We start from the raw sequence: 27,219 nt of genomic DNA, 5'->3' as shown, positions 1-27,219 counted from the left end.
TAAGTGATTATTCCCCTCTATTCGGCACTGGTGAGGCCATATCTGGAGTATTGTGTCCAGTTTTGGGCTCCCCACTACAGAAAGGATGTGGACAAATTGGAGAGAGTCCAGCAGAGGGCAATGAAAATGATCAGGGGGCTGGAGCACATGATTTATGAGGAGAGGCCGAGGGAACTGGGATTATTTAGTCTGAGGAAGAGAAGAATGAGGGGTGATTTGATAGCTACTTTCAATTACCTGAAAGGGGGTTCCAAAGAGGATGGAGCTCAGTTGTTCTCAGTGGTGGCAGATGACAGAACGAGGAGTAATGGTCTCAAGTTGCAGTGGGGAGGTCGAGGTTGGATATTAGGAAAAACTATTTCACTAGGAGGGTGGTGAAGCACTGGAATGGGGTCCCTAGGGAGGTGGTGGAATCTGCATCCTTAGAGGTTTTTAAGGTCAGGCTTGACAAAGCCCTGGCTGGGATGATTTAGTTGGTGTCGGTCCTGTTTTGAGCAGGGGGTTGGACTAGATGACCTCCTGAGGTCCCTTCCAACCCTGATCTTCTGATTCTATGATGGTGACATTTCAACGACACGCAGCAATGATGGCTTCAGAGACAGCGCGGCAGCATTTGTACATGTCATCATGAGGTTTCAGCGCGGTGCTGTGATGTCACGCATGCAGTGATGGTGGTTGACAGAGTGGCACCCTAAGGCCTTTCCGGTGATGGTATCTGACGTGGGGCAAGGGTGTTGTCTGAGGCATTTGAACACGCGCGTGACATCACACCCTGCGGTGCCGCTGGGGGCGCTGCACTGGGATCTCAGCATGGCCCTGTGAGGAAGCCTGCGGCGATGGACGCGAGGTGGCATGGCGGGGCTGTGAGCTGCCCCGTCACCAGCACCCTCTCCTGGCAGCACCCTCCTGCAAGGTCACCCCGGGGTGCCCTGCTCTGCTAGCCCCCCCATCTGGCAGCAGCCAGGCTGGGCAGCCCGCAGTGCCCTGCTGCACCAACTCCCGGCCAGGCAGCCGGGCTCCAGCGGCCTCCCGCCCAGTAACGGTCGCTCTGTGCACGCGCCCCCCAGAGGTGGCACGAGCCACCCCGCGAAAGAGCGAGGGGGTTTCACGGGAGCGCGCCCCCGCGAGGGGGCGAAGGGAGCGCGCGCGGCCGTCACGTGTTCCCGTGCTCCCTGCCGCCCCCCCCGCCGGCCGGTCGCCTCCTGTGCCGCCGCCGCGGCCCGCCGCTTTGTGCAGACGGCAAGATGGCGGCCAGTAACTACTACGGCTTCGCGCACGGGGCGGCCGCCGCCGCCGGGCCCCAGTACAGGTACGGGGCGCTCCCGCCGCGCGCGGGCTGGGTGGGGCCGCCGCGTCCCTCCGCCCCGAGCCGCGCTCAGGCAGCGCCTCTGCCCGGGGGGTGGCGGCAGGTGCGGGGCGAAGCAGGGAACCGGCACGGGAAGGCTCGGGGCGCTGCCGGATCCTCCGGCCCCCTTGCTCCACTTCAGACGGCTAAAATGGCGGCGTGGGGAGTCAGGGGGTCTGCCCCCCCCGTCGCTACCCTCCTGCTCTCCCCGCCCCCCCCGGGGGTCTGCCCCCCCCCGTCGCTACCCTCCTGTTCTCCCCGCCCCCCCCGGGGGTCTGCTCCCCCCATCGCTACCTTCCTGCTCTCCCCGCCCCCCCCCCCCGGGGGTCTGCCCCCCACCTCCTTCGCTACCCTCCTGCTATCCCCCGCCCCCCCGGGGGTCTGCCCCCCACCTCCTTCGCTACCCTCCTGCTATCCCCCGCCCCCCCGGGGGTCTGCCCCCCGCCTCTATCGCTACCCTCCTGCTCTCCCCGCCCCCCCCGGGGGTCTGCCCCCCCCGTCGCTACCCTCCTGTTCTCCCCGCCCCCCCCGGGGGTCTGCTCCCCCCATCGCTACCCTCCTGCTCTCCCCGCCCCCCCCGGGGGTCTGTCACCCTCCATCGCTACCCTCCTGCTCTCCCCGCCCCCCCCCGGGGGTCTGCCCCCCCCCGTCGCTACCCTCCTGCTCTCCCCCGCCCCCCCCGGGGGTCTGCCCCCCGGCTCTATCGCTACCCTCCTGCTCTCCCCCGCCCCCCGGGGGTCTGCCCCCCGCCTCTATCGCTACCCTCCTGCTCTCCCCGCCCCCCCCGGGGGTCTGCCCCCCCCGTCGCTACCCTCCTGCTCTCCCCGCCCACCCCGGGGGTCTGCCCCCCGCCTCTATCGCTACCCTCCTGCTCTCCCCGCCCCCCCCCCCCGGGGTCTGCTCTCCCCATCGCTACCTTCCTGCTCTCCCCGCCCCCCCGGGGGTCTGCCCCCCGCCTCCTTCGCTACCCTCCTGCTCTCCCCCGCCCCCCGGGGGTCTGCCCCCCGCCTCTATCGCTACCCTCCTGCTCTCCCCGCCCCCCCCCCCGGGGGTCTGCTCCCCCCATCGCTACCTTCCTGCTCTCCCCGCCCCCCTTCGGGGGTCTGCTCCCCCCATCGCTACCTTCCTGCTCTCCCCGCCCCCCCAGGGGTCTGCTCCCCCCATCGCTACCTTCCTGCTCTCCCCGCCCCCCCGGGGGTCTGCCTCCCTCCATCGCTACCCTCCTGCTCTCCCCGCCCCCCCCGGGGGTCTGCCCCCCCCGTCGCTACCCTCCTGCTCTCCCCGTCCACCCCGGGGGTTTGCCCCCCACCTCCTTCGCTACCCTCCTGCTCTCCCCGCCCCCCCGGGGGTCTGCCCCCCGCCTCCATCGCTACCTTCCTGCTCTCCCCGCCCCCCTTCGGGGGTCTGCTCCCCCCATCGCTACCTTCCTGCTCTCCCCGCCCACCCCGGGGGTCTGTCCCCCTCCATCGCTACCCTCCTGCTCTCCCCCGCCCCCCCCGGGGGTCTGTCACCCTCCATCGCTACCCTCCTGCTCTCCCCGCCCCCCCCCGGGGGTCTGCCCCCCGCCTCTATCGCTACCCTCCTGCTCTCCCCGCCCCCCCTGGGGGTCTGCCCCCCCCGTCGCTACCCTCCTGCTCTCCCCCGCCCCCCCCGGGGGTCTGCCCCCCCCGTCGCTACCCTCCTGCTCTCCCCGCCCCCCCCGGGGGTCTGTCACCCTCCATCGCTACCCTCCTGCTCTCCCCGCCCCCCCGGGGGTCTGCCCCCCCCGTCGCTACCCTCCTGCTCTCCCCCGCCCCCCCCGGGGGTCTGCCCCCCGCCTCTATCGCTACCCTCCTGCTCTCCCCCGCCCCCCGGGGGTCTGCCCCCCGCCTCTATCGCTACCCTCCTGCTCTCCCCGCCCCCCCCGGGGGTCTGCCCCCCCCGTCGCTACCCTCCTGCTCTCCCCGCCCACCCCGGGGGTCTGTCCCCCTCCATCGCTACCCTCCTGCTCTCCCCCGCCCCCCCCGGGGGTCTGTCACCCTCCATCGCTACCCTCCTGCTCTCCCCGCCCCCCCCCGGGGGTCTGCCCCCCGCCTCTATCGCTACCCTCCTGCTCTCCCCGCCCCCCCCCCCGGGGGTCTGCTCTCCCCATCGCTACCTTCCTGCTCTCCCCGCCCCCCCGGGGGTCTGCCCCCCGCCTCCTTCGCTACCCTCCTGCTCTCCCCCGCCCCCCCGGGGGTCTGCCCCCCGCCTCTATCGCTACCCTCCTGCTCTCCCCGCCCCCCCCGGGGGTCTGCCCCCCGCCTCTATCGCTACCCTCCTGCTCTCCCCGCCCCCCCCCGGGGGTCTGCTCTCCCCATCGCTACCTTCCTGCTCTCCCCGCCCCCCCGGGGGTCTGCCCCCCGCCTCCATCGCTACCTTCCTGCTCTCCCCGCCCCCCTTCGGGGGTCTGCTCCCCCCATCGCTACCTTCCTGCTCTCCCCGCCCCCCCAGGGGTCTGCTCCCCCCATCGCTACCTTCCTGCTCTCCCCGCCCCCCCGGGGGTCTGCCTCCCTCCATCGCTACCCTCCTGCTCTCCCCGCCCCCCCCGGGGGTCTGCCCCCCCCGTCGCTACCCTCCTGCTCTCCCCGTCCACCCCGGGGGTCTGCCCCCCACCTCCTTCGCTACCCTCCTGCTCTCCCCTGCCCCCCCGGGGGTCTGCCCCCCGCCTCTATCGCTACCCTCCTGCTCTCCCCGCCCCCCCCGGGGGTCTGCCCCCCGCCTCTATCGCTACCCTCCTGCTCTCCCCCCCCCCCCCGGGGGTCTGCTCTCCCCATCGCTACCTTCCTGCTCTCCCCGCCCCCCCGGGGGTCTGCCCCCCGCCGCCATCGCTACCTTCCTGCTCTCCCCGCCCCCCCGGGGGTCTGCCCCCCGCCGCCATCGCTACCTTCCTGCTCTCCCCGCCCCCCTTCGGGGGTCTGCTCCCCCCATCGCTACCTTCCTGCTCTCCCCGCCCCCCCGGGGGTCTGCCCCCCTCCATCGCTACCCTCCTGCTCTCCCCGCCCCCCCCGGGGGTCTGCTCCCCCCATCGCTACCTTCCTGCTCTCCCCGCCCCCCCCGGGGGTCTGCTCCCCCCATCGCTACCTTCCTGCTCTCCCCGCCCCCCCCCGGGGGTCTGCTCCCCCCATCGCTACCTTCCTGCTCTCCCCGCCCCCCCGGGGGTCTGCCCCCCTCCATCGCTACCTTCCTGCTCTCCCCGACCCCCCCCCGGGGGTCTGCTCCCCTCCATCGCTACCCTCCTGCTCTCCCCGCCCCCCCCGGGGGTCTGCCCCCCCCATCGCTACCCTCCTTCTCTCCCCGCCCCCACGGTGGTCTGCCCCTCCTTCATCGCTACCCTCCTGCTCTCCCCGCCGCCCCCAGGGGTCTGTCTCCCTCCATCGCTACCCGCCCCCTCTCCCCGCCCCCACGGTGGTCTGCCCCTCCTTCATCGCTACCCTCCTGCTCTCCCCGCCCCCCCCGGGGGTCTGCTCCCCCCATCGCTACCTTCCTGCTCTCCCCGCCCCCCCGGGGGTCTGCCCCCCACCTCCATCGCTACCCTCCTGCTTTCCCCGCCCCCCCCGGGGGTCTGCCCCCCCCAGCGCTACCCTCCTGCTCTCCCCGCCGCCCCCAGGGGTCTGCCTCCCTCCATCGCTACCCTCCTTCTCTCCCCGCCCCCATGGTGGTCTGCCCCTCCTTCATCGCTACCCTCCTGCTCTCCCCGCCCCCCGGGGGTCTGCCCCCCACCTCCATCGCTACCCTCCTGCTCTCCCCGCCCCCCCCGGGGGTCTGCTCCCCCCATCGCTACCTTCCTGCTCTCCCCGCCCCCCTGGGGGTCTGCTCCCCTCCATCGCTACCCTTCTGCTCTCCCAACCCCCCCCGGGGGTTTGCCCCCCCCATCGCTACCCTCCTGCTCTCCGTGCCCCCCCGGGGGTCTGCCCCCCCTCCATCACTACCCTCTTGCTCTACCCGCCCCTCCTGGGGGTCTCCCCCCCCCCCATCGCTACCCTCCTGCTCTCCCCGCCCCCCCCGGGGTCTGTCCCCCCCTCCATCGCCACCCTCCTTCTCTCCTGGCACCCTCCATTGCCACTCTCCTCATTCCCCTGCTTCCCCTTCCTCCATCGCTGCCCTGCTGGTCTCCCCACCCATCCTCCTTCGCCACTCTCCTCATCCCCCTCCTCCATTGCCCCCCCCTCCACCGGGGTCTGCCTCCCCCTCCATTGCTACTCTACTGCTCTCCCTGCCCCCCTCTCAATCGCCACCCTCCTTCTCTCCGCGCCCCCCTCCATCGCTACCTTCTTGCTCTACCCGCCCCTCCTGGGGGTCTGCCCCCCCCATCGCTACCCTCCTTCTCTCCGCGCCCCCCTACGGGGGTCTGCCCCCCCTCCATCGCTACCCTCATGCTCTCCCTACCCCCCTACGGGGGTCTGCCCCGTCCTCCATTGCCACCCTTCTCTTCCCCCTGCCCCTCCCACTGGGGTCTGCCCCCCTCCTCCATCGCTCCTGCTCTCCCCGTCCCCCCACGGGGGTCTGCCTCTCTCCTCCATCGCCGCTACCCTCTTTCTCCTTCCCCCCCACGGGGGTCTGCCCCCCCCCTCCATCGCCACCCTCCTTGTCCCCCTGCCCCCCCACTGGGGTCTGCCACCCTCCTCGTCCTCCTGCCCCCCCACAGGGGTCTGCTCCCCTCCTCCGTTGCCCCCCTCTTCGTCCCCCTGGCCCTCCCGTTCCTCCGTCGCCCCCCTCTTCGTCCCCCTGACTCCCCTCCTCCATTGCCACCCCTCTCATCCTGCTGCCTCCCCCTCCTCCGTTGCCACTCTCCTCATCCCCCTGTCCCCACATGAGCATCTGCCCCCCGTTCCTCCGTCACCACCCTCTTGCTCTCCTGGCCCCCTGCATTGCCACCCTCCTCATCCCACTACCCCTCAGTTCCTCCATTGCCACCCTCCTCATTCTCCTGCTTCCCCTTCCTCCATCGCTGCCCTGCTGGTCTCCCTGCCCTTCCTCCCTCGCCACTCTCCTCATCCCCCTCCTCCATCACCACCCTTCTGGTCTCTCCGCCCACCTCCATCATCACCCTCCTCGTCCCCTTACCCTCCCCATTCCTCCATTGCCACCCTCCTGCTCTGCCTGTCCCCCACGTGCGGGTCTGCTCCCCTTTCTCCACTGCCACCCTCCTAATCCCCTACCCTGTACATTATGGGGGTCTGCCCTCTGCATCGTGCCTCATCCTCTGCCCCACACAGGTGGAGTTCTGCCACTGGATCTGCCCTCACCTCTCTCCCCTTTTCTTCATTGTCATCTTCCTCATCTTCTGACCCCACATGCAGGGGTCTGCTCCCCTTCCTCAATCCTTACCCTCCTCCTCCCTCACCCCCCCATCCTTGTTTCCTACTTGACTGGGAACTGTACCCCTATCCCCTATAATTACCCTGGCTGCTCCACCCCCATCTGTCATCTGTCTCAGTGCTTTCACACACTGGAGGCTCATTTCCTAGCTCCTCTCTTCAGACACACTGTGGTGCCTCCACACCCTCAAACCTTCCTTTGCTTCCCTTTCCCTGCCTTCAGAGGATCCCACCATTTGCGCGCACATAAGTGGCTTTGCCCTTTCTTCAGATCCGCTTGCCTTGCTCTCTTCCCACATCTACTACCAGTGGGGCTCTCCCACGTGATCAGCCTTGTCCTCTCATTAATCCCCACCACAGTATTCATCCCTCTGTTCTCACATCCACTGGGGCGTGTCTGCTGATCTTTGTCTGCTCTTCATTCTTCACATGGTGACAGGTTTCAGAGTGGTAGCCATGTTAGTCTGTATCAGCAAAAACAATGAGGAGTCCTTGTGGCACCTTAGAGACTAACACATTTATTTGGACATACACTTTCGTGGGCTAAAACCCACTTCATCAGATGCATGGAGTGGAAAATACAGTAGCAGGTATATATACACAGTACATGAAAAGATGGGAGTTGCCTTACCAAGTGGTGATGGGGGTCAGTGCTAATGAGACAGTTCAATTAAAGTGGAAGTAGTTTATTCTCAACAGTAGAATACCAAGGAAGGAAAAATCACTTTTGTAGTGGTAATGAGGGTGGCCCATTTCAAACGGTTGACAAAAAGGTGTGCGTAACAGTAGGGGGAAATTAAGTTTTGTAATGACCCATCCGCTCCCAGTCTTTATTCAGGCCTAATTTGACGATGTCCAGTTTGCAAATTAATTCCAGTTCTGCAGTTTCTTGGGGTTTGTTTTCGACTTTTTTTTGTTGAAGAATTGCCACATTTAAATCTGTTATTGAGTGACCAGGGAGATTGAAGTGTTCTACTGGTTTTTGAATATTATAATTCCTGATGTCAGATTTGTGTCCATTTATTCTTTTGTGTCGAGACTGTCCAGTTTGGCAAATATACATGGCAGAGGGACATGATGGCATATATCACATTGGTAGATGTGCAGGTGAACGAGCCTCTGATGGTGTGGCTGATGTAGTTAAGTCCTATGATGGTGTCCCTTGAATAGATATGCGGACAGAGTTGTCACCGGGGTTTGTTGCAGGGTTTGGTTCCTGGGTTAGTGTTTTTGTTGTGTGGTGTGTAGTTGCTGGTGGGTGTTTTGCTTCAGGTTGGGGGGCTGTCTGTAGGCAAGGACTGGCCTGTCTCCCAAGGTCTGTAAGAGCGAGGGATCGTCTTTCAGGATAGGTTGTAAATCCTTGATGATGCGTTGGAGAGGTTTTAGTTGGGGGCTGTAGGTGACAGCTAGTGGCATTCTGTTACTTTCTTTGTTGGGCTTGTCTTGTAGTGGGTGACTTCTGGGTACCCTTCTGACTCTGTCAGTCTGTTTCTTCACTTCACCAGGTGGGTATTGTAGGTTTAAGAACACTTGATAGAGATCCTGTAGATGTTTGTCTCTCTCTGAGGAATTGGAGCAAATGTGATTGTATCTTCGAGCTTGGCTGTAGACAATGGATCATGTGGTGTGGTCTGGATGAAAGCTGGAGACGTTTAGGTAAATATAACGATCAGTAGGTTTCCGGTATAGGGTGGTGTTTATGTGACCATCGCTTGTTAGCACTATAGTGTCTAGGAAGTGGATCTCTTGTGTGGACTGGTCCAGGCTGAGGTTGATGGTGGGGTGGAAATTGTTGAAATCCTGGTGGAATTCCTCAGGGGCCTCCTTCCCATGGGTCCAGATGATGAAGATGTTATCAATGTAGTGCAAGTAGAGGAGGGGCGTTAGGGGACGAGAGCTGAGGAAGTGTTGTTCTAAGTCAACCATAAAAATGTTGGCATACTATGGGGCCATAGAATCATAGAATATCAAGGTTGGAAGGGACCTCAGGAGGTCATCTAGTCCAACCCCCTGCTCAAAGCAGGACCGATCCCCAATTAAATCATCCCAGCCAGGGCTTTGTCAAGCCTGACCGTAAAAACTTCTAAGGAAGGAGATTCCACCACCTCCCTAGGTAACGCATTCCAGTGTTTCACCACCCTCCTAGTGAAAAAGTTTTTCCCAATATCCAACCTAAATCTTCCCCACTGCAACTTGAGACCATTACTCTTTGTTCTGTCATCAGTTCCCACTGAGAACAGTCTAGATCCATCCTCTTTGGAACCCGCTTTCAGGTAGTTGAAAGGAGCTATCAAATCCCCCCTCATTCTTCTCTTCTGAAGACTAAACATCCCCAGTTCCCTCAGCTTCTCCTCATAAGTCATGTGTTCCAGTCCCCTAATCATTTTTGTTGCCCTCCGCTGGACTCTTTCCAATTTTTCCACATCCTTCTTGTAGTGTGGGGCCCAAAACTGGACACAGTACTCCAGATGAGGCCTCACCAATGTCGAATAGAGGGGAACGATCACATCCCTCGATCTGCTGGCAATGCCCCTACTTATACATCCCAAAATGCCATTGGCCTTCTTGGCAACAAGGGCACACTGTTGACTCATATCCAGCTTCTCATCCACTGTAACCCCTAGGTCCTTTTCTGCAGAACTGCTGCCGAGCCATTCGGTCCCTAGTCTGTAGCTGTGCATTGGATTCTTCCGTCCTAAGTGCAGGACTCTGCACTTGTCCTTGTTGAACCTCATCACATTTGTTTTGGTCCAATCCTCCAATTTGTCTAGGTCCCTGTGTATCCTATCCCTACCCTCCAGCGTATCTACCACTCCTCCCAGTTTAGTTTAGTGTCATCTGCATAGATGCATAGCATGGGTATCGTCACAGGACCTAACCTCATCAGCCACACCATCAGGGGCTCATTCACCTGCACATCTACCAATGTGATATGTGCCAGCAATGCCCCTCTGCCATGTACATTGGCCAAACAGGACAGTCTCAACGCAAAAGAATAAATGGACACAAATCTGACATCAGGAATTATAACGTTCAAAAACCAGTAGAACACTTCAATCTCCCTGGTCACTCAATAAGAGACTTAAGTGGCAATTGTTCAACAAAAAAAGTCAAAAACAGAGTCCAACGAGAAACTGCAGAACTGGAATTAATTTGCAAACTGGACACCATCAAATTAGGCCTGAATAAAGACTGGGAGTGGATGGGTCAATACAAAACCTAATTTCCCCATGCTAATTTCCCCCTACTGTTACGCACACCTTCTTGTCAACTGTTTGAAATGGGCCGCCCTCATTGCCACTACAGCAGTAATTTTTTTCCCTCCCTTGGTGTTCTACTGTTGAGAATAGCCTACTTCCACTTTAATTGACTTGTCTCGTTAGCACTGACCCCCCACTTGGTAAGGCAACTCCCATCTTTTCATGTACTGTGTATATATACCTGCTACTGTATTTCCACTCTATGCATCTGATAAAGTGGGTTTTAGCCCACGAAAGCTTATGCCCAAATAAATGTGTTAGTCTGTAAGGTGCCACAAGGACTCCTTGTTATTCTTGAAATGGGGGCTCTAACTCCATAGGAGTCCTGCTATTCCTTGTTATCTCCAGAGGACTCTGCCTGTTCCAGGGATTTCCTTACTAATCCATCATGCCCCAGGGTGTTTAGTCTGTTGCTTCCCCAGGGCTTTGCTTGCTTTGCTCCTGTATCTTCCCCCAAGTGCTTAGTCCTTCCTAGGGATCCCCTTATCTTAACTGATGCTTCTAAGAATCCTTTCTGTTCTCCCATCAATCCTTAGGATGCATTCTATCACCTCTCTTCTCATCTTTAGGGGGTGCTCTGCCTTCAGGGATTCCCTCTATTCCCACATGTCGTAGGGTGCTGTACCTCCTCCAGAAATCTCCATTCTCCATGTTTTTGTCCTCCCTTTGTTCAGTATACTACCTTCCCAAAAATGTCCCTTCTTCCCTGTCTTTCTTCTCCAGGGCTCCTTTCCTCTTTCTCCTCCCAGGAATGCTCTGCCTCACCCCATATCCACCTCACTCCCTTGTGGTGCTAATCCTCTCCCTGCTTTCCTCTTCCAGCTTGGGCACTCAGTCTTCTCAGAGGATTCCCTTTATTTTCCCCTCACTCCCACCCTCATAGGTTTCTCTGCCTCCTCAAAGGCTCCATCTGCCCACCCACCTTTACATTCTTTCCTGCCAGTTCCCCCGGCATGCTCCAAGATTCCACCTGCCTAATTTCCCAACTTCTCTCCTTGGGGCTTGCTGCCTCCAATAACCCTCTGTAGCTATTCTCCCCTGAGATGCTCTGTCCAATGATGTCTTTGCCTGTTTCTCCTAAGCCCCACCCCATGCTCTCGTCCAACAATTCTTCTTTCCTTCATGTTCTCTGTATCCTATGAGTCCCCTTCTATGGTTTCATCCCCCTCCTGGAGGGCTCTTCCCTCTGCAGAGATCTATTCTGACCATCTCCCTTTCCTCAGGGTGCTTTGTCTCATGTCTGGGGTGGGGTTGCATTGCCTCAGAGTTTCTTGTCCATAGGGTATGTCTTCGCTGCGGAGTTAACTCAAGTTACTTTTAGCCTACCTCAGTTGAGAATTGGCACACTGCTGAATAACACTCAAGCTGCTTGTGTCCACACTGAAGCAGTGCTCATTTGTGTGTGGGACTAAGACCTTTCGGGGCATATCTCATGTTTCTTTGTATGCAGTAAGCTGAGCTGCTTCAGGAATTCTTTCCCAGTGAAGTGTGGGAGAGTTTGTCAGTTCTGTCTGAGCACATTTGGGGAATTGTGAGAAGGCATTGGAGTACTAGTGGCACTCAAGTAGAGCTAGCCTGGATTCACAGTGCAGAGGGATTGTGTTAGCACAACTTGTCATCTGCCAACTCTGCCAGCCAACTCTAAAGCAGTACCCCATGAAAGTAAGGGTTTTGTGTGTGGATGATCTCAAGTTAAGGGCAACACTTGAGGTAACTTTGCAGTAAAGACAAACCTTAGTGATTGCTGCTTTCTCCCAGGATTTCCTTGTTTTCCATCTTTCCAGGATTCCCCCTCCCAGTTGCTATGCAACTACTGCTGTTTATTGTCCTTGAGTTTTGAAAACATTTTGCTGGACTCTAGCAGTCCTTTCTTCTCTCTCCCTGCCAAAACAGTTCCCAACTGGAGCTGTAGGGAGGAAGCAAACCATACAGTTGGAAACTCCTCTCCACCCCAATATTTCCAAGGAGGTTTGCATTTGTCCTTTTCCCAGTCCAGCTTACCGTCTATGAAATGTCTGACTAAATGTTGGTGCATTTTTGACAGGTGTTCATGCAGTTATAGCACTTAGTATAAGACTGCAGTGTAGCTTTTAACCTGTCCAGTGAGTTGGAAATGATTCACCAGTGCAATTAAAATCCTGTAAATTTGTCAACTTCTCCAGCAGAGTTGGTGACCACTTTCTTGGTCATGGAATTTTAAGATGATTTAGTTGGGGATTGGTCCTGCTTTGAGCCAGGGGCTGGACTCGATGACCTGAGGTCCCTTCCAACCCTGATATTCTGTGATTCTAAGATATGTCCCAGAGTTGGTATAAAAAGGGGGTGGCTGTTTGTTAAGCATGTGGGATTGTGAGAAACACCAGTCAACTTGACAGTTTCAGTACTTTGGATGCCTTCCTGAAGAGTAATATTTTGCTACTACTGCTAGCAGCACATTTTCAGTAATGGAAAATGCACGTGCCACTGGTGTGTTTGGAGCAGCGTGTTTGACTATTTCAATTGTATTTGCATTCTCAATACCATTCTTGGCATGTTGCTTGCCAGTTCTAGCTTGTATATACAAAGAGACCTAGTTGCATACTATTAACCTGGCATAGTCTGCTCTTAAACATATTTAAGGACTGCATCTGTGTTTTCAACCTGATGTGGAAAATACTGTGAATTTGCCAATTTGTCAGTGAGAAAATTCAAACTATTTCTTGTCACTTCTCCACTGATAGAAACTAAGTTACTTAAAGCATTTGAAGATACTATACTGAGCAGTAATAAACATGAAAACCAAGCATTTCTCTGAATTAATTCACTTGTAAAAATTTGAATGCAGCTGCATTCTCAGTATTCTGGTTTGGTTGGTAAAATGTACCACAGCTGCATGTGTGTGACACCACCGTTAGTATGCAGTTCTGAATGTCTTTATTAACTGCTTTAAGAGCAGTTTGAGATAGTAGCTTGTCAGTCTTGGAAGGATTGAATATTAATAAATTCTTGTGTATCACAGCAACACAACCTCAATAAGTAGAATCCTATAGAAAATGGATGTTGTGTGACATTTAAATAATTCAAATGTTTCCATATTATGTATTTCTGCTTGGTTGATGATGGTTGACGCTCTCACAATTAGCCCATTAAATTAGTTTACATAGGTACTGGACTTCCAAGTATGTATTTCTCGTTATCTTAAGTATAAGGAATGTGGCGGTATGAACATCATGAAGATAACTTATTAGATGACTTAACTTTTATGGCACCTATTTACCATCTAACAAATCTCTGACAATACCATGAAAGATAAACTCTCGCAATTAAAATTGCTGCATTCTAATACTTTGAAATAACAGGGTTTCACACTTGCAACAAACTGGCTCTTAACTCTAAAGTGAGGATACTGCACAGATCTCATATCTTTACCTCTAAAGCCTTGGCTGTAACTATTTCTACCAGTGTAAGTCTGTAGAAGTTCAAAGGCCTGTTGAATCCAGTTTTGGAGTGAAATGAAATAGAGGGTATGAGAAACTTTGCAGGATGCTTGGCCATCCAGACTTATTAGGGCCTTAAAAACTGAAATGGAAACCTTAAGTGCTGAATACCTACCAACAGGCAGCCAGTGTGTAGTTAGCCATCAGGTAGACTTGCTCCACTCTTATCACAACCAGTTGCTCTGTTGCAGTCCATAGCTGACAGATCAGCTTCTTAGATAGCCCTATAAAAGTAGCACATTACACTAATTCTGTTGTGAGGTTAAAAGGACTGTCCCACAGTTACCAGGTCAGAATGCAAGCAGAAGAGTTGCATTCTAGCATTACTGAGATGGGAAATTCCCACACACAGATGCTTGACGTCTGATCTTCTACTGTTAGCCCATATCAAGGCTAGATCCATCATCCTACTAAAGCACCTCCTTGTGTGAAAGTGGAAGGCATAGGGAAATACTACTCTGTACACATCACCTACTTGAACCAATCTGCATAATTTAAATCTTGCAAGGGTTCAGTCTTGGCCAGTTTGTCATTCAGTCCCAAACATGTCAGATACCACCATAGTCAAGAGATAAGAGAAATATACAGTGGGGTATCATCAGCATAGTAATGATAACCCAAGCCCTATCTTTCAAAAATCTCTCCCAAAGGCAATATATAGACATTGAAAAGCACCGGAGTCAAAACCGACCCATGGGGAACTTCACATGCAATCCCAGTACAGGCAGACGGAAGATCACCCATCGCCACCGACTGGGAGCACTCTGTCAGGTATGACTAAAACCAGTTCAAAACGGTCCTGGTCATACCCAGCCTGGCCTTCAGGTGATGCAGTAACATAGTGTTCCACAGTAGCAAATGCTGCAGATCCCATATCACCAGTAATGAAAGGCCTCTCCTGGTGAGATCCCTTACAACCTATGTTGACCAGGGCTAGCTTGGTGTGTATTTTAGGAAAAGTTATTTCTTTATCTAATTGCTGTGTCTGCTGCACCAAACAATACATACTACAGAAGACAGTATTGCATCTGTGATTTAAAATGTTTTAATTAAGAACTTCAGACAGATGTTACCTCATCTGACTATAAGATCCCAGGACACTATCCATTATAATTTGACCTGAATGCAGAACACGGTTTCTAGAAAAAAGTGTTCCTTATTTGGAGTTTTTAAGATATCTCAAATTACATTAGTAAATGGTCACCAGGTGTGTTTCTCCCACTTTTACAGGATATTTTAAAGGGAATTGACTGAGCAATCTTGAATAATGAAGGCACAAATAGTTTATTATAAGAGAATATTGTAGGGTGACTGTTACAATCAAATTTCAAGGTAGTTGGGTAATTTATTCTTGATAAGTTACTGAATATAGTAGATTAATTTTTTTTAAAGAACTGGTAATATTTTTAATTCTTTAAAATGTTTACATGTAACTCAATCTTTTTTTTCTTTAATCTAAGATGCCTGTTTTGAAGTCTCTTCACAAACAGTGGCTCTTGGTATTTGTTCTCAAGATTCTTGCTTCTCTTTGAACTCCAAATCATTTGTTGATTAGTGTATTTTGGGGCTAATTCTTTTCATCAGCGTATAGAAACAAAATTAAGATGGAGTACAAGAACATCTCCAAATTAACATCTTTGATTATTATGTAGTGTGGTTTTTATTTTTTACTGGTTTCTGATGTTCCAAATATCTCATTATGGGATAAAGTTAGGATAGTGCAGTGTCACATCTAAACCTGAAAAAGTTGATTTGAAGCCATAGATTATTCAATGACTCTCTAATTTTGATGTTTTAAAAACAGATTACTTGTCCATTGGTTTTGATGATAAAAACCTGTGGCTTCAAACCTACATGCATAAATATCACAGGTGCATCCAAGAGGATTGTCACAACAGTTTTTATCTTTCTCCCTAAACTCTTGAGTGGGAGTAGAAAGATGCATGATCTTGCAATAGAAAATGTTTCTTTGAAAAATGCATTTGCCCATGGTAAGTTAATCATGTTTTTTATAAAAAAAAAAAAAAAAAAAAAGCTTAAATTCTACAGAAATGTATTCTGTTAAGGTACCCTCAAGTTTCAGAAACTGTCCTGGCGTTAATGTGGGAATTGATTTTTCAAGGGGTGTTCATTGCTGCAGCAGAGTGAAATTAACAAGATTACATGGGTGTTAATGCAAAAAACTGTCAACAGCAATGAAACTGATGTTCATACTCCTGCTTGGAAAGATATTACTAGCAGACACTTGAGTTACTCATAGGAGAAAAGGGCTCAAAAAATGGGAGTCTTGTGTAAGAGGTGGAGTAATGGAAACCCCTGGTATTTTGAGTTAACTCTTTGCAGCAGCCAGGAGAGAAGAGAGAACTCCATCTTCCTTATGTTAGAAACAGGATTTAGATCGAGAATTCGGAATGCCTGAAAACTGTCTCCAACTGGTCCATGAGCTTTATGAAGGTTGCACCACCACCATCCGCTCCATGGAAGGAGAGACGCCTGAAATTCCTATCTGTAGCAGTGTGAAGCAAGGCTGTCCGCTCAGCCCCATCGTTTTCAACTTAGCCATGGAGCTGCTCATTTGAGCCATCTCCAGCAGTTTAGATTGTTTTGATCTGTACAGTAGTAGAGTGAATATCCTGGCCTACGCAGATCTGGTCCTGATTGCAGACAACCCTGACGGTCTCCAACAAATGCTCGATGTCACCAGCCAGGCTGCCAACTGGATGGGACTCCGCTTCAATGCTAGGAAGTGTGCATCCCTGCATATCGATGGCAGTAGAAGGGACCCGGTCCCGACGACACCCTTTCAGATCCAGGGTGAACCATGATGTTCCTCGAGGATGGGCAAGCTTACCAACATCTTGGCACACCCTCGAGTTTCCTTGTCCAGCAGACACCTAAGGACACCATCATGGAGATCCTATAAGACGCGGCCAGGATCGACTCCTCTCTACTAGCACCGTGGCAGAAGATCAACGCCTTGAACACCTTCCTGATCCCCTGTATCTCATTTGTCCTGAGGGGTTCTGCCATGGCGAAGGTACCTCTTAATGCAGACAACACCATCAGGCAGCTAGTGAAGAAGCGGATATTTCTTCCCCAGAGGGCCAGCAATGAACTGGTGTATATGTTGCACAGACAGGGCGAAGCTAATGTCCCTCAAATGGGTGATCTGTGCGACGTTGTGGTGATCACTCACGCCTTCTGACGTGCCCGGGTGCCATGGTGAGGAACATAGCAGAAAGTGCTATGCAGGATGTCATCAAGAAGCGAATTGCCAGGACCCTCTCCCATCAAGACGTTGCAACCTACCTAAGTGGCTCCCTGGAAGGTGAATTTGGAAGGGTGGGAGAGACTTGTGCCCGCAGTGCAATGACTGGAGAAGCATATCAGCTGCTGGTGGATGTGCTGCGAGGAACGTCAGGTGCTGGTAGTCCTGGTGCACAGGTGAAGAATGCAGAGCACACAATCATAGATTAGGGTTGGAAGAAACCTCAGGAGGTCATCAGTCCCAACCCCCTGCTTAAAGCAAGACCAGCCCCAACTAAATCATCCCAGCCAGGGCTTTGTCAAGCCGGGCCTTAAAAACCTCTAAGGATGCAGATTCCACCACCTCCCTAGGGAACCCATTCCAGTGCTTTACCATCCTCCTAGTGAAATAGTTTTTCCTAGTATCCAACCTAGACCTCCCCCACTGCAACTTGAGACCATTGCTCCTTGTTCTGTCATCTGCCACCACTGAGAACAGCCAAGCTCCATCCTCTTTGAAACTCCTCTTCAGGTAGTTGAAAGCTTCTATCACATCCCCCCTCACTCTTCTTTTCTGCAGACTAAACAAGCCCAGTTCCTTCAGCCTCTCCTCATAAGTCATGTTCCACAACCCCCTAATCATTTTTGTTGCCCTCCGTTGGACACTCTCCAATTTGTCCACATCCTTTCTGTAATGGGGGGGGGCCAAAACTGGACGCAATACACCAGATGTGGCCTCACCAGTGCCGAATAGAGGGGAATAATCACTTCCCTCGATCTGCTGGCAATGCTCCTGCTAATACAGCCCAATATGCCATTAACCTTCTTGGCAACAGGGGCACACTGTTGACACATATCCAGCTTTTTGTCCACTGTAATTCCCAGGTCCTTTTCTGCAGAACTGCTGCTTAGCCAGTCCGTCCCAAGCCTGTAGCAGTGCATGGGATTCTTCCATTCTAAGTGCAGGACTCTGCACTTGTTCTTGTTGACCTCATCAGATTTATTTTGGCCCAATCCTCTCATTTGTCTAGGTCTCTCTGGACCCTATCCCTACGCTCCAGCCTATATGCCTCTCCCCCAAGCTTCATGTCATCCACGAACTTGCTGAGGGTGCAATCCATCCTATCATCCTGATCATTAATGAAGATGTTGAACAAAACCAGTCCCACTCCGCTTGCTACCGGCTGGCAAGTAGACATCGAGCCGTTGATCACTACCCATTGAACCTGACAATCTAGCAAGCTTTCAGTCCACCTTATAGTCCATTCATCCAATCCATACTTCTTTAACTTGGTGGCAAGAATACCATGGGAGACCATATCAGAAGCTTTGCTAAAGTCAAGATATATCATGTCCACCGCTTTCCCCATATCCACAGAGCCAGTTATCTCATCATAGAAGGCAATCAGGTCAGTCAGGCATGACTTGCCCTTGGTGAATCCATGTTGACTTTTCCTGATCACCTTCCATTCCTCCCAGTGCTACAAAATGGATTCCCTGAGGACCTTCTGCATGATATTTCCAGGTTTCAGAGTAGCAGCCGTGTTAGTCTGTATCCGCAAAAAGAAAAGGAGTACTTGTGGCACCTTAGAGACTAACCAATTTATTTGAGCATAAGCTTTTGTGAGCTATAGCTCACTTCATCGGATGCATGCAGTGGAAAATACAGTGGGGAGATTTTTTATACACACAAAACATGAAACAGTGTGTGTTACCATACACACTATAACGAGAGTGATCAGTTAAGGTGACCTATTACCAGCAGGAGAGGGGAAAAAAACCTTTTGTAGTAATAATCAAGGTGGGCCATTTCCAGCAGTTGACAAGAACATGTGAGGAACAGTGGCCGGGGGAGGGGGGGGAATAAACATGGGGAAATAGTTTTACTTTGTGTAATGACACATCCACTCCCAGTCTTTATTCAAGCCTAATGTAATGGTGTCCAGTTTGCAAATTTATTTCAGTTCAGCAGTTTCTCATTGGAGTCATGATTTTTCCAGGGACTGAGGTGTGGTTGACCAGTTTGTAGTTCCCTGCATTCTCCTTCTTCCCTTTTTTAAAGATGGGCACTATATTTGTCTTTTTCCAGTCGTCCAGGGCCTCCCCCAGTCGCCACGAGTTTTCAAAGATAATAGCCAATGGCGCTGCAATCACATCACCCAACTCCCTCAGCACCCTCAGATGCATTGCATCCGGCCCCATGGACTTGTGCATGTCCAGCTTTTCCAAATAGTCCTTAATCTTCGACGGCTGCCCCACCACTGAGGGCTGCTCATCTCCTCCCCGTACTGTGCTGCCCAGTGCAGCAGTCTGGGAGCTGACCTTGTCTGTGAAGACGGAGGCAAAAAAGCATAGAGTATTTCAGCTTTTTCCAGTCATCTCAGTAGATTGCCTCCTCCATTCAGTAAGGGTCCCACACTTTCCCTGACCACCTCCTTGTTGGTAACATACCTGTAGAAACCCTTCTCATTACCCTTCACATCCCTAGCTAGCTGCAATTCCAATTGTGCCTTCCATGCTTGAGTAATATTTTTATACTCCTCCAAAGTCATCTGTCAATGTTTCCCCTTCTTGTAAGCTTCCTTTTGGTGTTTAAGCTCACCAAAGATTTCTCTGTTAAGCCAAGCTGGTCACCTGCCATATTTGCTAATCTTTCAGCACATCAGTATGGTTTGTTCCTGTGCCCTCAATAAGGCTTCTTTAAAATACAGCTAGCTGTCCTGGACTCCTTTCCCCCTTACATTAGCCTCCCAGGGAATCCTGCCCATCAGTTCCCTGTGGGAGTCAAAGTCTGCTTTTCTGAAGTCCAGGGTCTGTATTCTGCTGCTTTCCTTTCTTCCTTTTGTCAGGGTCCTGAACTCAACCATCTCATGGTCACTGCTGCACAGGTTGCCACCCACTTCTACTTCCCTTACCAATTCTTCCCGGTTTGTGAGCAGCAGGTCAAGAGGAGCATGGCCCCTAGTTGGTTCCTCCAATAGTTGCACCAGGAAGTTTGTGCACTGCTCTATTGCTGTCCCAGCAGATGTCAGGGTGATTGAAGTCCCCCATGAGAACCAGGGCCTATGATCTGGAAACTTCTGTTAGTTGTCCGAAGAAAGCCTCACCTACCTCATCCTATTAGTCTGGTGGTCTATAGCAGATGCCCACCATGACATCACCCTTGTTGCTCTCGCCTATAAACTTAACCTTGGACTGGAGCTCTGCGCAATCATACTGCTCTCTGACATACAGTGCAACTCCTCCACCTTTTCTCCTCCGCCTGTCCTTCCTGAACAGTTTATACCCATCCATGAGAGTGCTCCAATCATGTGAGTTGCTCCAACTCTCAGTTGTTTATCATATCATAGTTCCTTGACTGTGACAAGACTTCCAGTTCTTCCTGCTTGTTTCCCAGGCTTCTTGCGTGCATCACTCCGAGAGCTAGAACCATGCTGGAGAGGACCTTGAAGGATGCCATCCGCTGCCAATATCTGGAAAACCTGAAACGGAAGCCGGACCAGGGCAAGGTGTTTGAGGAGACATGCAAGTGGGACGCCAGCAATCACTTCCTCCCCGGGAGTAGCTTTCCCCAATTTGCCGACTGGAGGTTCATCCACAGGACCCAGATCAACTGTGTTCCACCGAACGGAACAGACTGTTGTGGAAACTGGGACAAGTGATGTAGGAAGTGTGGCTGTGCCAATGAGACGCACATCCTGTGTAGTTGCAAGTCTCATTCCAGAGCCTGGCAGCTGCGACATAACATCATCCAAGATCGCCTAGTCAGAGCCATACTGCCACCTGTGTGGAAGGTGGCCGTGAACTCCGCAATCCTTGGAACCGACAGTCAACTGCGACCGGACATAGTCATCACCAACGAAGAACAGGAGACTGTCATGATGGTGGACCTCACAGTGCCCTTCGAGAACAGGACCCTGGCCTTCCGCAACTCCTGAGCTCAAAAGGTGGAGAAATACACCCGTCTGGCTGAAACCTTAAGAGCTAAGGGTTACCAGGTTCAGACACACACACTGATCGTCGGAGTAACGAGTGAGTGTTTCGGGAATGTGGAATCAATGCTACGCTCAGCTGATGCAGCAGCTCATGGTGTTGGATGCCATCGGGTGATAGAGGGACATCTACCTAGAACACATCACCAGACATTGACAATACCAGGAGAGATGAGCTGGAGTGATGAGAAGCAAAATCGGAAAGTCACTGAAATACTTCTCTGATGGATTCTATCTACTAAGGTTGAACCCATCCTAAATGCTCAAATACTGAGAGACAATGTACACTCATTCATATATTTGTTTTCCGCAACCAACTCTTTGTATAAATTTTCATGAGTGATGTACCTGAGTATTTGGATTCTGATATCTAAACTCTATCATTAAATTTCTCTAAATTTGGGTTATTGCAGATATGTACCATATTATCTTATGAGTTTTTAAACAAACTTTGTGTTTGTATGTAATCCTAGCATTATACCCAGATGTACAGGCACTCTTTTCTTAACCTGTGTATTATATAATTTTTTTTAACATTAGCTTAAATAAAAGTTTTATATCCGAACTTCAAATCTGTGACCCCCTACTAGCCAGAGGGTGACAGAAAGATATGGAATCACTAAACAGGGTTAGGGGTGACATCCTGGTAGCAATTCAGCACCCTCTCCTATCCCCAAAGCTAAGTCTAACTCATGATATTGTATATGAATAAATTTGTAGTCTAACTAGTTGTAATCTAGTTTGAAAGTCTGAGAGCCTCTGGCCTAAAAACAGATGGTTTTAATCTATCAGTGTATGGCACTCCATAATGTTGTTACACATACATTAACTACAAATTAAGATTTGGAGTAGCATATAAATAACGAATGCCATGGCATCCTGATCATAAACTCTGTGGGATACTGTTGGTACATGGTAGCACATAATATCCAAAACATCCTAGAGAACCTAAGGTGCTCTGTGCCATACCTGAAACCTAATTAGTTAATTAAAAATCATAGGAGGTGCACTGTTGCAACTTCCTTAATGTAAATCAGTGAGTAATGAGAGAGAGACTCTCTTACAGGCACATGAACATATTTTTCATATTTTAAAAATCTCAAGTGTAACCAAATATTGCAAACTAAAAACTGAAAGCTTTTTTTCAGGTGTATGTTTCTTGAAGGCATGCATTCACTTATTATTTTAGGTTTCAGAGTAGCAGCCATGTTAGTCTGTATTCGCAAAAAGAAAAGGAGTACTTGTGGCACCTTAGATACTAACCAATTTATTTGAGCATAAGCTTTCATGAGCTACAGCTTCATCGGATGCATTCAGTGGAAAATACAGTGGGGAGATTTATATACATAGAGAACATGAAACAGTGGGTGTTACTATACACACTGTAACCAGAGTGATCACTTAAGGTGAGCTATTACCAGCAGGAGAGCCGGGGTGTGGGGGGAACCTTTCGTAGTGATAATCAAGGTGGGCCATTTCCGGTAGTTGACAAGAACGTCTGAGGAACAGTGGTGGCGGGGAGGATAAACATGGGGAAATAGTTTTACTTTGTGTAATGACCCATCCACTCCCAGTCTCTATTCAAGCCGAAGTTAATTGTATCCAGTTTGCAAATGAATTCCAATTCAGCAGTCTCTCGTTGGAGTCTGTTTTTTGAAGATTTTTTGTTGAAGTATTACCACTTTTAGGTCTGTAATCAAGTGACCAAAGAGATTGAAGTGTTCTCAGACTGGTTTTTGAATGTTATAATTCTTGACGTCTGATTTGTGTCCATTTATTCTTTTACGTAGAGACTGTCCAGTTTGACCAATGTACATGGCAGAGGGGCATTGCTGGCACATGATGGCATATATCACATTGGTAGATGTGCAGGTGAACGAGCCTCTGATAGTGTGGCTGATGTGATTAGGCCCTATGATGGTGTCCCCTGAATAGATATGTGGACACAGTTGGCAACGGGCTTGTCTCTACGTAAAAGAATAAATGGACACAAATCAGATGTCAAGAATTATAACATTCCAAAACGAGTCTAAGAACACTTCAATCTCTCTGGTCACTCGATTACAGACCTAAAAGTGGCAATACTTCAACAAAAAATCTTCAAAAAACAGACTCCAACGAGAGACTGCTGCATTGGAATTCATTTGCAAACTGGATACAATTAACTTAGGCTTGAATAGAGACTGGGAGTGGATGGGTCATTACACAAAGTAAAACTATATCCCCACGTTTATTTCCCCCCCGACACACACACACTGTTCCTCAGACGTTCTTGTCTGAGGAACTGCCGGAAATGGCCCACCTTGATTATCACTACAAGAGGTCGTCCCACCCCCCCTGCCCTTCCGCTCTCCTGCTGGTAATAGCTCACCTTAAGTGATCACTCTGGTTACAGTATGCATGGTAACACGCATTGTTTCATGTTCTCTGTGTATATAAATCTCCCCACTGTATTTTCCACTGAATGCATCCGATGAAGTGAGCTGTAGCTAACGAAAGCTTGTGCTCAAATGAATTTGCTAGTCTCTAAGGTGCCACAATTACTTCTTTTCTTTTATTATTTTAGGGTGGCTCATAAGGATTGGGTTACTGCCATAGTTGTATGTGCAGGTAGAGCATCATCTTTGGTGGTGGTAAAGGGGAGCGCCACAAAAAATTATATTGTCTTTGCAAGAAAATAGTCCTCTATATAATATTCAAAAGACAATTGTGGGGTCTGCTATTCTTGATAGTATATTTTTAGCAGTATTGCAAATCATTATTTAATCATTAGGGAGTTGACAGCCACAATTTCTCAACATATAGTAGCCTTATTTCACTAAATATTCTGTTTGGCAGTTACTAAAACGTTGGAAGTATCTTGATTGGCTGATGAGCTTAGTTTTTACTCCAGTTTGTTTCCTGCTGCTAACATTCACAGCAGAGAGGCAGGAAATAGAACAGGTGCTTTGGGGGAGGAAAGCACCTTTGGAGACCTCTAGCAATGCACTTGCAATAATGTATGTTTAAAGATATTCATAAACCAAAGAGAGTCTACATAAAAACAGATTTCAGAGTAGCAGCCGTGTTAGTCTGTATTTGCAAAAAGAAAAGGAGTACTTGTGGCACCTTAGAGATTAACATTTATTTGAGCATAAGCTTTCGTGAGCTACAGCTCACTTCATCGGATGCATTCAGATGAAGTTCACAATGCACTGCATCTGCTACCTGTCATTTAGAAACAAGCACCATATGCAAGCATTACTATTTGTGTAAGTACTACATAACAGAAGTGCAGGACTCACCCAGTAGGCAGAAAGTTTAAAACTTCGAAAATAAGTTATGTTAACATCAAAATAACTTGTAGCATACTTCTGCATGCTGAATTCCCATAGCTCAGTAGCCTAATAGAAGAGTCTCATCTCCAAAATATAACTCACAATTAACCCACTTCAGTGTACAACCTTACCATACGCAGCTTTTTCATCTTAAACTGTTCTGGGATAAATACACAAATGTATATTTTAAAAATATTAATATGTCTAAAATTCCAAACGAACAAATTTGTTGTAACTGGTAAAAGTCCCTAAAGAGGATTAATATCGGATTCAAAACTACAAATAGTGGGAAATAAATCCTACAAGAACACTGGTATCAAACAGAGGGCAGAACTAAGGTTATCAGAGTGTGACCTTGGTGACTGACTGAATAGGGCTGATATGCTAAAGAAATGGCCGGTGTATTAGAGAAGCTGATACATGTAGGTATATTGCTCTATATCACATTTCTTGGGGCTTTCTTGTGTTTGTATTGTTATCCCTCAGCACACTAAAGTGGTTTTCACTAAGTGTTCTTTCTTGTTTACAACTGGAGGGATGATCTAATCCTCGGTTCCGATCTTGATTGGAACCCTGAGAATCCTCTCATGAGAAGCATGAATGATGACCCTTTTACAATGTCAAATTCAGGAAAAATATATAATCACATGCACACTGATGATTTGCCAAAAGAGATAATTAAAATGGGAAGTTAAATAAACAAGGACCTAATGTTCATTAAAAAAGAAGAGGCAAGGCTCAGTTTCGTAAACCCCAAACATTCAAAAATCAAAGTGGGGTCCCACAAAATTGTGAGTTTAAAAAATATACTTGGGTGCCTTTTTATTTGCATTCTGGTTTTTGAGCCTTTAGGGTTCAGGTTTTCAAGATTTTCTCTGTAAGAATGAGGGCTAAATTTTTGTTTTTAATGATAGCTAATATTCGAATGTGTTCACATGATTCCAGGAGCTGGAGTTTTAAGCAAAATACCATGATACGATAAAATTGCAAGAGCTGGCAATACCGATTGGTGGTGACGATATATGAAATGGAAAGAACCTAGCTTGCCTCACACATTCTGTTTTGAGTTTGAAGTTAGAAAAATTCATTGTACTTGCAACCTAAATATTTTACATAAAAATCATTGAGACAACAAATATGATGGAACCCTATGGTGCCTTTTTCATTCTGTCTTCAGAGTATCTGCTTCTTGAAAACCAAAGAAGGCAAGAATTAGAAACAATAAAAATGATAGTTGGATGTAGGGTTAGGATAAAGTGAAAAGAGGGAGTTGGGCATGGGATTTTATTTATTTTATTTCTCTTCCCTCCCCTCATTTTCTGTTACCTGTCTTTATTTAGGCCCTGTGCTCAAGGTGTCAGTGAGGTGGCATCTGGCCACTCAGAACAGGTCTAGGCCCTCAAATGTTAGGTCTTCAGGGCATGGACCATATCTTTTTGCATATGTATGAATTAGCTAAAAAAAAGGATAGATGCTGTAAGATAATAGAACTATTTTTTACAAAATTAATGCAGGGAGTAACTTTGAAACAAAGGGGAAATTATAATTTCTTCAGGTTTGCCACTTCCTGCTAGCAGTTTTAGAAACTGTATTAATCATGTTTCCTTCAGTACCTTGGGATACTGGCTTGGAGAATAAACTTACAAGGGCTGTGATTTAATATAATAAGGGCTGTGATTTAATATAATAAGGTGAAAGCTTCATTACAAAGCATTGAACTAATCTGAATGTTGATTGCGGGTTACCTTTATCACTTTACATCAACTAACTAATTTAGACAGGAGAGTATTTGATTGAGTTGGCGCAGCTTTAGCAAAAGTTGTTTTTTTCTGTGACGTAACAATAAAAGATGAGGCAGAGAAACTGTTTTCATGCTTGAATTCTGATTATCTATCCAGTGGTCTACCAGACTTTGTGTAGAGCTCAGTCCTTGCCTTTGGTGCTATCACATAGGAAACTTACACTCTGCTGTATTTGTTGGAAGGAAGAACTTTGTCAAAGCACGCGATTGAAACTAGCAAAATATAGTTTTGCCACTCGTTCTGATCTAGCAAGGACCAGAATGTATTGTTTGAAACAAGTAGAATGTTTGTTATGATTCTTCATATATTTTAAACTTTAACATTGATTAAAAAGTCCCAGCCCCTTTATCAGTAATACAATATATAAAAACTTGAAAGCTATTAAATTCTGTTTTGTAATGTTAAAGCTAAATTTTAAAATGCACTCCAATCAGTAATGCAAAAGATAAAAGGGCACCATGAATTTAAAAACCACACTTCTGAAATTATTTTATCTACTATTGTGATTTGACATAAGAACAGCCATACTGGGTGAGACCAAAGGTCCATCTAGCCCAGTATCCTGTCTTCCAACAGTGGCCAACGCCAGTTACCCCAGAGGGAATGAACAGAACAGGTAATCATCAAGTGATCCATTCGCTGTCGCTCATTCCCAGCTTCTGGCAAACGGAGGCTATGGACACCATCCCTGCCCATCCTGGCTAATAGCCATTGATGAACCTATTCTCCGTGAATTTACCTAGTTCTTTTTTGAGCCCTGTTATAATCTTGGCCTTCACAAAATCCTCTGGCAAAGAGTTCCACAGGTTGACTCTGCATTGTCTGAAGAAATGCTTCCTTTGGTTTGTTTTAAACCTGCTGCCTATTAATTTCATATGGTGACTTCTTGTTCTTGTGTTATGAGAAGGAGTAAATAAGACTTCCTTATTTACTTTCTCCACACCGGTCATGATTTTATAGACCTCAATCATATCCCCCTTTAGTCATCTCTTTTCCAAGCTGAAAAGTCCCAGTCTTATTAATCTCTCCTCATACGGAAGCTGTTCGTAACAATTTTTGTTGCCCTTTTCTGAACCTTTTCCAATTTCAGTACATCTTTTTTGAGATGGGATGACCACATCTGCACCCAGTATTCAAGATGTGTATTTATACCTAAGTATACTGAATGGTTTTTAGTTCTTGTGCATTTGACAGTGTTGTGTATTGTCAGTTTCCTCTGTTAGGTTTTTTGAGTAACTGTGGAGAAGAGAGGGAGATTTTTAAAATTGGTTGGAGGTATTTTGGGGTTGGGATAGTACATGAAACTATTTGTAACTTTTTTAAATTGACCAGATTTCCAGTTGTCTGTAATTCACAAAAAACCCTCTGTTTTACCCCTGGATACGTCCTTGTAATTCTCACAAAAAATGTTTGATTTTAGGTGTGCGTATCTGAGGGTGCCA

At 49.6% G+C, this 27,219-nt stretch overlaps 1 protein-coding gene across 3 annotated transcripts in view; it reads left to right on the top strand.

Moving 5' to 3' along the window:
- Nucleotides 1–811: 811 nt before the first annotated feature.
- Nucleotides 812–27,219, top strand: part of LOC125627219 (zinc finger RNA-binding protein) — a 91,944-nt gene continuing 65,536 nt past the window's right edge. Inside the window, exon 1 of one of the 3 annotated variants that reach the window (XM_048831111.2) lies at nucleotides 812–1,309. In XM_048831111.2, the coding sequence (XP_048687068.1) occupies nucleotides 1,245–1,309 (65 nt within the window). In that variant the 5' untranslated portion in view covers nucleotides 812–1,244. The remainder of the gene's footprint in view (nucleotides 1,310–27,219) is intronic. The other 2 variants (XM_048831114.2, XM_048831113.2) reach the window with 2 other exon arrangements.

This window comes from Caretta caretta, chromosome 25 (genome assembly GCF_965140235.1).
Source record: "Caretta caretta isolate rCarCar2 chromosome 25, rCarCar1.hap1, whole genome shotgun sequence".
NCBI lineage: Eukaryota > Metazoa > Chordata > Testudines > Cheloniidae > Caretta > Caretta caretta.
Note: the sequence above shows the minus strand (reverse complement) of the source record. Positions and strands in the feature narration are given on the sequence as shown.